A 10089-nucleotide genomic window follows, 5' to 3' on the forward strand; every position below is an offset into this window, starting at 1 on the left:
GTTACAATAAAAACGGAGCCACGTGTCACGGTCACTGTACAGTGCTGGCAGGGCCAGGGGGAGGCTCGGGGGGGCTCGGGGGCGTCCCTTTGCAGGCACATCGCTAAAAGCTACGGCGTGGAGGGTTGAGGGGGGCTCCGTCCCGGGGTAGACCCCCCCCTTTTTGTCACTAGCGTGTCCCTTGCAAGCTGCAGCCTGGCTTCTACCGCCCTTGATGTGGCTTCTGTGTCCCCTGTCCCCCCCCCCCAGTAAGTGACACCCGGGGCTTTAGCACCGTCTTCCCCCCAGGGTACAAAGCAGCCCCCCCAAAAGCAGCGCCCTGCCTCCGAGCCACCCACACCCCACCCCGCTGCAGGGTGGGGGGCACAAGCTGAGCCTTACCCCACCCCAAAATCTTGTGGGGTTGCCCCAGGCCAAGGATGACCACGGGTTTGGGGAGGTGCCCGGCACCCTTGGGAGCTCGTGGGCAGGGTGCTGGCGTGGGTGGCATCCTCCCCTCCTGCCACCCACCAGAAGGGGAAAAGGGGGCTCGGGGGGGGCAGCCCTTGAAGGGGTCACAGTGCAGGCAGGCGTCCTTTTGGGGCAGAGGCTTTGGGAGCAGGCAGCGGGGGCCGTGCCCCTTGGCAGCTGCTCTCTGAGGGCTGGCAGCATGGATACACCGCGTCCCTGCCCTCTGCGGGCTGTGCTCGGGGTGGGGACACCACGAACGTGCCCAGGGATGGGGACAGATGCAGCAGCATCCCTGAATTCCCCCCCGGGAAGCTGCTCTCGGGGATCTCCCGGCTCTGCGCACGGAGGAAACAGAGCTGGAGCATGAGGGCTGTACCCCAGGATGTCCCCTGTCCCCACGGGGCACCGGGGACATGATAACCCCATTCGGGGTCCCATCCCCGCGGAGCACCGGTGGCTTGGGGAGAAAGGGGGCACCCTGCAGGGAATTTCCATCAACCCCACACCGACAGCCCTGTCCCCGTGTGTGGGGGACGCCGAGGCCAGCCCCGGCTGGCAGCTCAGTGCCCGGCGTGCCCGCTGTGGTGTCCCCAAACTAGGGCACTGCACGGCACCGGGGGGGTCCTGCGTGAGCGTGGGGAAGTCTCCCCGACACTACCACCTCGCTCGCACGCCCTGCACCAGCTCAGGGAGCCGAGGGGGAGCCGTCTGCCCTGTCCCCGAGGTGCTCCCAAATGTGTGGGCAGACAGATGGACGGACAGACAGGGGAATAGGGCAGGACGCTGGTGCTGATGCTCGGGGAGCGGGGCTGGCGGGGGGGGGGGGTTCTGCTGCTCTGATCCGTCCCGCCCGCCAGGACACAGCTCTGGTCGTGTGTAGTTTCTGTTTTATTCCTTAGGTTATATTTATATACGTGTATAGGTCAGGGACCCCTGGGTTCCCCACGCACCGGGGCAGGAGGCGGGGAGCGGAGCGGGGTCTCCGGCTGGGCACGGGGCTGGGGGGCTCGGGGGGGGCCCGTCCCCACGGCCGTGGGATTGCACTGAGTTACAGAGAGGCTGGGGGGGGGCCTGCCTGCAGCCCCCTCCCCTCCCACCCAGCAGGGCTGGCGGCTGGGGTCACCTCTCCTTCGGATGGGACAGGGACCGAGGGGGGCCGAGGGACAGAAGAGCTGAGACACGGCCCCAAAAAGGGCAGGGGGGAAGGAAGAGCCCTGGACCCTGGCAGAGGCGGGCAGGGGCATGCGGGCGGGGTGGGAGGGGGGGGGAGCTACGGGATGGGGCCGAACCGGGTTGGTGTTCATTCACCGTCGGATCCATGAAACGTCTAGGATAGAAAAAGAGAGAAGCTGTGAGTGGGCCAAGCGCTGCCCCCAGGGTGTCCCCGCGGTCCCCCGATCACAGTGAGCGATGGACGCGCCGTCCAGTCCGGGTAGAAAAGCCGAGGCTCCCCCCTGTCACAGCCGGGTCTGCGCCTCGGGGATGTAGATCTCGATGCTGTCCGCGCTCTCGGTGGCCGAGTTTTGGCGGAAGGAGGCGGCGCGTTTGGCTGCCAGGAGCCGCTTGCGAGCCTCCTGCCGCTGCCGGTCCACCGAGTCCAGCGAGCGCTCCTTCACCGGGTGCACCTTGGAGCGCGGCGGCTTCTTTGGTATCGGGGGAGGCACCTTCTTCTCCTCCTGCATGGACAACGGGGAAGGCTCAGGGTGGGCGCGGGGACGGCCTTTTGTCCCCTTTATCCCCCCCTGCACGTGATGGAGAGGTGAGATGAGGCCACGTGTCCCTTCCTACATCTCCGCGGGGCTGCGTGCCCGCAGCGTGCACGTGCACGGGATTGTGCCTGGCCCTTTGCAGGCAGCGCTGCCCAGAATCCGGCTGCAAAATCGCTGCAACGAGGAATGGCCTCGTTTTTTTTCCTGTTCTTTGTTTTTCAAGTGGTTGCTGAAAGCACCCGCTGGTGCTTTCTGCCGGCGGCAGCAGCAGTTTGGCCACAGATGTGTCAGGGGAAGGAGAAGGGAGGGACGCGCAGCAGCACCAGCCCTGTGCCCCCCTGCCCTTACCTTGGGCTCGATGATCTTCCACCCGTTGGCCTTGAGCTGCTGGAGCTCCGCGAACTTCATGCTGACGTCCTCAATGGAGAGCTGCAGCAGGTCCCAGAAGCCAGCCAGGTCTTGGAAGGTGGGCACTGGGAAGGCGTTGGGATCCTGCGGGGACAAAAGGGGCCACGTCATCCCACAGGGCATCGGCTCTGCTGCCCCCCAGCCCACCAGGCTGAGCCTCAGCCTGCCCCAGGAGGGTGGACGGGCACTCACCATGTTCTGCTGGCAGAGTCGGTAAAACTGCTGCACCTTCTGGGACATGAGGAGCTGGGCGCTGCCCACGGCACTCCGGATCTTCTCCAGGACTAAGGCAGGGCACAGGAGAAAGCAGACGGTCAGTTCTTCCACGGGGACATAAGCATCCCTTCCCCATCGCTTGGCGAGGACCCTGCTCCATCATTTGGGGTCCTCAAATCCTGACCCCAACCTCTTCAGCCAAGTGGCATCACAGGGGGGGTGCCCCAAGGTGCTCTACAGGTGAGAACCGTGCCAAAACAGCCCTAGGGGACCCCGACCCCATAAACAGCCCCACTCACTCTCCTCCGGCAGGTCGTAGTCCTCAGCCTCCCGCTCCATCTGCTGGCACCAGCCCTCCATCTTCTCCACCTCGGCCTGCAGCAGTTTGATGAACCACTCGCCGTCGCGGTGGCACGGGGAGGCACGGCCGGAGTCGGGGAGGCTGCGGGAGCCCCGCTCCACCCAGGCGTCGCGGCGGGGCACCTCCACCGCGTCGTACTGCATCTGGTAGTCCTCCCGGTACGCCCACTGGCCCTGCGTGTGCACCGTCTTGTACACCGCATACTGCCGGCCGGATTCGGGCTCCGAGGAGTGCCGCTGGAAGGGGCGCCCGAACTGCAGGGCTTTGTCCTCGGTGGCCACGGCCAGGCCGGCGAAACCCTCCAGCTCCAGGTCCGCCTGCACGCCCGCCGTCACGCTGTTGGAGCGCTTGAAACGGGCTCGCCTGGGGGGAGAGAGGGCGCGTGGGGACCCTTTGGGTGCATACACCAAGGATTCCGAGGGTCCCGAGCCAGCCAGGATGTTCCTGCCACCCCTGTCCCCCCATTAGTGCCATCGTGGGTGTGTGTGGGGTGAGGGCGGCTTGCAGGTGGGGCTGGGGATGCACGCTATCTGCGGGGACAGCCCTGAGCGGCTGCATCTTGCCAGGCCCTCATTTCCTGTGCTCTTAGCCCGTTTCCATGGCTACCAGTGCTGGACGGTGCTGGAGGATGCCGAGGAGCATGCAGCAGGGTGGGTGGGCACGGACCCAGAGCTGGCTTCCTGCGGGCTGTGCAGGTTCACAGGCTGTGAGGCTCACAGCACTCCCACCCCGGGCAAAAAAATCACATTTTTTTTTTTGCAGAAAAACGCAGAGATTTCACCTGGGTTCCAAGCCCAGGGCTGAACCCCAGCAAAGGAGCCCCCAGCACACTGTGGGAGCAGGAGAGCCCCTTTCCCAGGCTGTCCCTTTGCAGCAATGGGGTGTGAGTGCGAAGGACAGATCCTGCCTGGGATGGGGACAGTGCTGAGCCCCGGGGGCATCAGCCGGGAGGAGAGAGGGAGAAGATGCTGTGGGCAGGAACCGGGGGGACACAAAGCTTTGTAACTGGGGAAAAAAAAAGTCACAAAGCTTTGTAACTGGGGAAAGCCACGGCCAGGAGAGCTTGGCAGGGTTTGGCACAGTGCTCGGGGCACGGCACGGCCTGGCCCCTCGGTACCTTTTGTCTTCCTCCACCTGCACCCCGATGGAGTGGAATTCCCTCTGGCTCCGGCTCTCCGTGTCCGAGTCGGAGATGGCCTCAACCTGCCGGGGACAGAGGGAAAATGAGCAGGAGGGCAGCCCCACACCTCGGGCACTTCGGTGTGCAGCACCAGGAGGAGAAGGATGCACCCTTGGGTGAGCAAGGGCGAGCTGGCGGGCACAGGGGTGGCGTTAGGGCCACCGTGGGGCCACCAGCAGCCAGGGGACTTGCAGCAGCCGCTCAGCATCACCCGCACGGCTTGGGCAGACTTGGGACGAGGGGCTCAAACCCGGAGAGAGGAGAGAAGCCCACCTGGACGCCGATGGAGGGACGCCACTTCCTCTGCCGAGCCAAGCTCCGCAGCTCCTCCCGGCCGGGGATGGCCTTGATGATGAGCGTGGAGGGTTTTTGGGCGGCGCGGGGCTGGACGGGCGGCAGGTCGAGGGACACGGCTGTCACCTTGGAGCTCTCCAGGCTCTCGGCCGAGTTGCAGCGGGCCGCGGCGTCTTTGGACCAGGCGGGGCTGCGGGCGACCTCGCCGGGCAGGTAGCTCTCGTGGGCAGATTCGGTGCTGCTCTGCGCCGTGACGGAGATGAGGGGCTTGGCTTTGGTTCCTGGAGGGATGGGAGGTGGAGCTTTTCTGTAACTGAAAGCTGTTGTGGGAGAGGCGCAGGATGAAAAGGCGCGTGAAAACACAGACACTTTCTCATTTCCGACCGCGAGCGAGGGTCCCGGGGAGCGGCGCCCACCTCCTCCCGCAGCGAAGGGCGCACGGCCCGGCTGGGTTTGCACCTCGGCTGGCACAGACCAGCGGGACGCAGACACCAGCTTGGGCCAGCATTTCGGGACCCCAAGTGGCCATTTGGCCAGCTTATCCCCAAAAAGGGATGGGAACCTTCCCCAACCCATGCTGGATAAATTACCGCAGCATGCAGAAAGAAAGGGGAAAGAAGGGTGAAGGACAGCAGATGGGTGCTGGGGACACACAGCAGACCCCAAATGAGGGGCTGAGCCGTGAGCCGGGGGCTGCACGGGAGGCAAAAGGGGAGCAGCAGCCCTGGGGCGAGCAGGTTGGGGAGATGCGGGGACCCTCGCGCTGCGGTGCCCTGCCACCCCCGGGACTCACAGGTGCTGGGCTTCAGGATGCTGCTGGTGATGGGCTGCCCCGGGGGGGCCGACATGGAGAAGAGCGAGAGGCAGTCGTCGTCCTGGGAGCAGCCCGCCTGGATGGCCCGCAGGTAGCTGTGGCTCCGCATGCGGAAGCAGCCGGGCAGATCCAGCGCCTCCACCGCCTGCGACTCCACCTCGCCGAAAACGGACTCGCACACGGCCTCGAACTGGTGGTTGAGCTCGTCGTTGATCTGGGGAGAGCGGCGGGTGATGCTTGGGGTGGCGAGGGATGGGACGGAGCCCGGCGGGGCAGGAGATGCTCAGGGGAGCATCTGCAGCATCCGCCCTCGGTCCCCACCTTGGGGACACGTCCCAGCCGGGACAGGGGGCCCTACCTGGCCGGTGGTGAAGGAGCGCCCGTAGCCCTGTCCCCGAGGGAGCATTCGAGGTGGCGTGCCGCAGCTGGGACAGTTACAGATATATGAATCAGAATAGTGCCTACTTGCAAACCTAATGAGAGACAGTGGGAATAGAAGGGATCGCACCACAAGCAACACATTCCAGCCGAGCGTTTGGAAATGCAGCCGCAGCAATGCCCCCGCAGGCCACCACTTGCCCCCCGAGCTCTTGTGAAGACCCCTTCCCACCTCCCCAACCTCCCGGGGGGCTTTCCAGTGCATACCAGAGGTCGAGGCTGGATGCAGGTCTCCAAAATCATGCTACACCACGCCTGCCTGGTGCTTTGCTCTCTGGCACAGAGATGCTCAGAGTGGGGTCCCCGTGGCAGTCCCCCCGAGGTGGAGCTGCCCCTGGCACAGTGTCGCTGTGCGTGGCTGTGGGCTCTGGGCACAAGCGGTGGCAGCAGCACATGCAAGGTCCCCGCTGCAGCTCTGCACCCATGCATGCAGCGAGAAGCTGCAGCGAGCGCTCCTGGCAGCCTTGCAAAATCGGGGGGGGGGTCCCCAGCAGGGCATCCTCACCACCCCAAAAAGCCATCCCAGAACCCCACCGGTACAGAGCCATCAGGAGAGGCGCAATTCCGCGCGACGGGCAGCAGGGACAGGGACAAGGACCCAGCCCGTTTTCCCCCTGGATCTGGATATTTTGCAGCCGCCTTGCGGTTTCACCTCTTCTCCCAGCCTTCGCACGTGGCTGCGGCCCAGGATCCCTCCCCAGAGCCCGGCACCAGCCCTTACTTGCTCCTGGCCTGGTCGGCGCTGGAGGAGCGGCGGTAGCTGTCCCGCCGCGTGGCCGCCCGGGGCGGTATTTTGGCGCTGGCGTCCGAGTCGGCGCTGTCCTCGTCACCCATGGCCTTGATGTAGCTGCCGCTGCGCATCCTCCGGCAGGGGATCTCCCCGTCCTTGCCCACCGCCGGGTACCCGCTCCACTCATCCTGCGGCACCTGGGGCAGGAGGCGAGCGTGGGTGCGCGCGGTGCCACGAGCCAGCCCGAGCCCGGCGTGCGGCGTGTGCGGCACCGCTCCTCTGCCCTCCCTGCCCCAACTTCTGGAGGGCTGCTCCTTCCTGGCAGCCCCGGCTGCGTTCCCTGCTTGCCCCGTGTGGGGTTGTTTCCCAAAACCTGCTCCCACCTCGCAGCCCCCCCAGCAGGCGCGGCTGGGCCAAATCCCCCCCATGCCAGCGCGGCCAGCCGGCTGGTGGCCGTGCCACCGGCACCACGGGGTCCTTACCAGGCTGCGGTGGCAGGATGGTGTCCCTGGGCCATGCGGGGAGGGCGATGGGGCCGGCACCCTGCCCTGATCCCCCCGCCGCCGCCCGCCCTCGGATTGCCACTCACTGTCTCCTTCCCCCGGGAAAGGGAGCGAAGAGTTAATTAGCTTTTAATTGGAAGGGGGGTGACCTAGAAGGGAGCCTGGTGACGTGACGGGCCAGGCGGTGGCACTGGGCCAGGCACTAGAGGGATAAAAGCCCAGATGAGGGAGAGGGCACAGGGCTGCGAGGAGCCTGCGCAGGCAGCGCTGCTTCGACCCCAACCCAGAGGACTACAGGGCAAGAGACCACAGAGGGGCTCTGCGAGGAGACCCTCAAGGACATGGGACAGCCGCAGCAGGACAGGATGGAGCTGTGCTGGGGACAGGGAGCAGAGCTGGCATTGCATGGCCCCACACCGCCAGGGCTGGCCAGGATGGAAGGACCCAGCCCCAGCTCATCCCACAGCATCACCAGCAGTGGTCCCGTGGGGCAGCCCTGCCCGGCCCCCTCACCTGCAGGTACTGGTAGGCTCTGTCTTTGGCCTTTGCCTCCTGAAGCATCAAGGTTTTCTCCGTGCCGCCGGCGCTGGGGTAGGCTTCGCGGGCTTGGCTGACAGTCATGGTGTGCCAGGCACTCCTCTTGAGCGTCTGGCCGTCCAGAGACATGGACATGCCGGCGCAGGCCAGGCATTTTCCTTCCCCACCGCTCTTTAGACTCTTCAAGGTCAAGTCTCTGAAGGCACTTTCGGGAGCGTCCACGCAGTACTGGGTGCCCTGGTCCACGGCGTGCCGGCCGGACACCATGTAGCTGCTGTCGCTGTCCAGGTTGTCGTCGGAGCTCCACCAGCCCATCATCTTGGACCGGTGCCGGGAGTCCACCTTGCGGTCCTTGCTCTTGCTGCGCTTGCCGTGGCGGGACTGGTGGTGGTGGTGGTGGTGGTGGTGGTGGTGGTGGTGGTAGCCGTCCCCGCGGCCGTCCATCTTGGTGCCGTTGTAGTCCCGCTTGGCCGGCGCCTCCAGGGAGTGCGACTTGGCGAAGAGCTTCTGGACGGAGTGGACGAGGTGGCGGATGCGGCTGGGGCTCTCGCTGCGCGGCTCGGCGCCGCCGGCCCGCGGGTACTGCAGGGTGTGGAAGCCGTCGTGGTGCAGCGGCAGCTGCTTCTCGAACTGGTCCAGCAGCGTCGGCGGCAGGCGGTTGATCTTGCCGGCGGGGTGGGCGGTCGCCATGCATTCGTCGCAGGAGTCGTAGGGCTGCTGCTGCGCGTGGTGCATCCTCGGGAAGGTGCTGCTGGCGCTGCCGGAGGGCGGCTCGCTCAAAGCACCGCCCGGGCACTCGCCGGTCGCTCCGGGGCTCCGCGCCGGGCAGAAGGGATGCTCCAGGGAACAGGGCTCGCTGGGGCTGAGGAGGTACGGCTGCCGGCCCTCGGGGCCGTGCGCGACGTAGTCCGCGGGATGCTCGCAGTCCTCTGGGATGCAGCGGCAGCGGTGGCCGGTGGAGTGCTGTGCCTGGCTACGCTCCCCATGGTAGCCCTTCATGGTGTCAGCACCCGCCCCATAGCCTCGGCATCCTGCAGGGTTTTCCCTGCGGGCTCACCTGCGGGGACATGCACAGGCACACCGTCACAATCCCCTCCACCATCCTAAAACCCCCGTTCCTGTACAGGTGAAGTGTTTGGGCTGCGCTGTGTGAACAAACCGAGGCGGGGAGGAAGCTCCTGGGGCAGGATCTGGCCCCAGCTGAGCCCCTAAAATCCCACCTGGGGTGCTGGGGACCTGGACAACCCGGGGCATGGGCAGGCAGCGGTGCCAAGCACGTACGGGGCTGAAGGGCTGCCCGGGTGGATGCTGAAACGTGGGGATTTCTAAGGAGAAGCAGCAGCCGGCTACGAAGCATTCAAAGCAGATAGCTTGCAGACGGTGAGGGAGGACATTTCGACATCATCAGAAACTTGTTTTCTTCCCCGACACCAAATATTATGAAGTGTTTTTCCATTAGGAAAACGGTTCTGGCTGAGTTTTCCAGCCATCGCGATTCACAGAGCCGCTAATGAGCTGGAGCGGGGAGCGGGACCGGGGGGGGGGGGCTGCCACGGCGCTGACATCTCCATCCTGCCCGTCCTCACACCCAGCCGCCCCCCCGCATCGACAGCAGCCCCCTCGACACCTCGTGTTCCCCCAGTGCCTCCATCCTGTGCCACCACGTGCCCGGGAAGCGCCACCGCGCTCGTGTCGCTCTTGTTTAACCATTTCCTTAAGCAGGAGCATCACATCAGCCCGGCTGCTACCAAAGTGCCTCTGCCTGGTGGCTCCGGGGCTGGCTCTGTCCCCACCATGTCCCCAGCTGCGCCACGGGGCCGTGGGGATGCCCAGCCCTATAAGCACCCCAGGGGGGTTTGTCTTCCTACAGCCCCTCCAAGGCCCTGCCTTGGGTATGACTCTAAATGAGGAAAGTGCTTATTCTCCAGCATAGCTTGGCTAATTAACAGGCATCAATTAATGCTCGTTATCATATTTAGCGAGGGCGACTTGGGCACTTTGTCTCTGGGATCAGAGGCGAGGTGGCTTCACACGGAGCCAGATCAGCCCCTGGCCACGGTGACGCGTCTGGGGACAGCCCCCAGGGGATGCAGCGGGGACGAGCAGCCCTGGGGGCCACATCCAGCCCGGGTAGAGCATGGGAACGGAGCTGTTGGATGAGGAGCTGGGGGGGGGGAAGGATGAGAGGATGAGGGACCCCCCGGATGGACAAGGATGGGCAGGGACGGAGGGGGAGAGCTCTGGGAGGGGACAGGGACTTGACGCCTCCAAGCACAGCACGGTGTGGGGGAGCTGCCAGCGTTGGCAGCAGCTGGGGAGCGTGCCCCCCCCGGCAAGCCTCTCCCTTTGCCTTTTTTCCCAGCTTCAAGGCTGGATCACTCAGTCCCGCTCATCATCCTCCCTCCCTCGTAATCCCGCTCCTGCTCTAACGAGGCTCGCTAATTGCTGC

At 65.4% G+C, this 10089-nt stretch overlaps 1 protein-coding gene across 1 annotated transcript; it reads right to left on the reverse strand.

The window, feature by feature from the left end:
- Positions 1–1907: 1907 nt before the first annotated feature.
- DLGAP3 (DLG associated protein 3) lies at positions 1908–8639 on the reverse strand (the record flags this gene model as incomplete). The annotated part of the gene is made up of 10 exons (XM_082777334.1): positions 1908–2126; positions 2508–2651; positions 2760–2851; positions 3083–3507; positions 4262–4347; positions 4598–4938; positions 5412–5646; positions 5791–5857; positions 6592–6797; positions 7617–8639. 10 exons carry the CDS (start codon positions 8637–8639, stop codon positions 1908–1910), a joined length of 2838 nt encoding a protein of 945 aa, XP_082633460.1.
- Positions 8640–10089: the final 1450 nt, after the last annotated feature.

Source organism: Aythya marila (genome assembly GCF_965140915.1).
Source record: "Aythya marila genome assembly, chromosome: 22".
NCBI classification, from domain to species: domain Eukaryota; kingdom Metazoa; phylum Chordata; class Aves; order Anseriformes; family Anatidae; genus Aythya; species Aythya marila.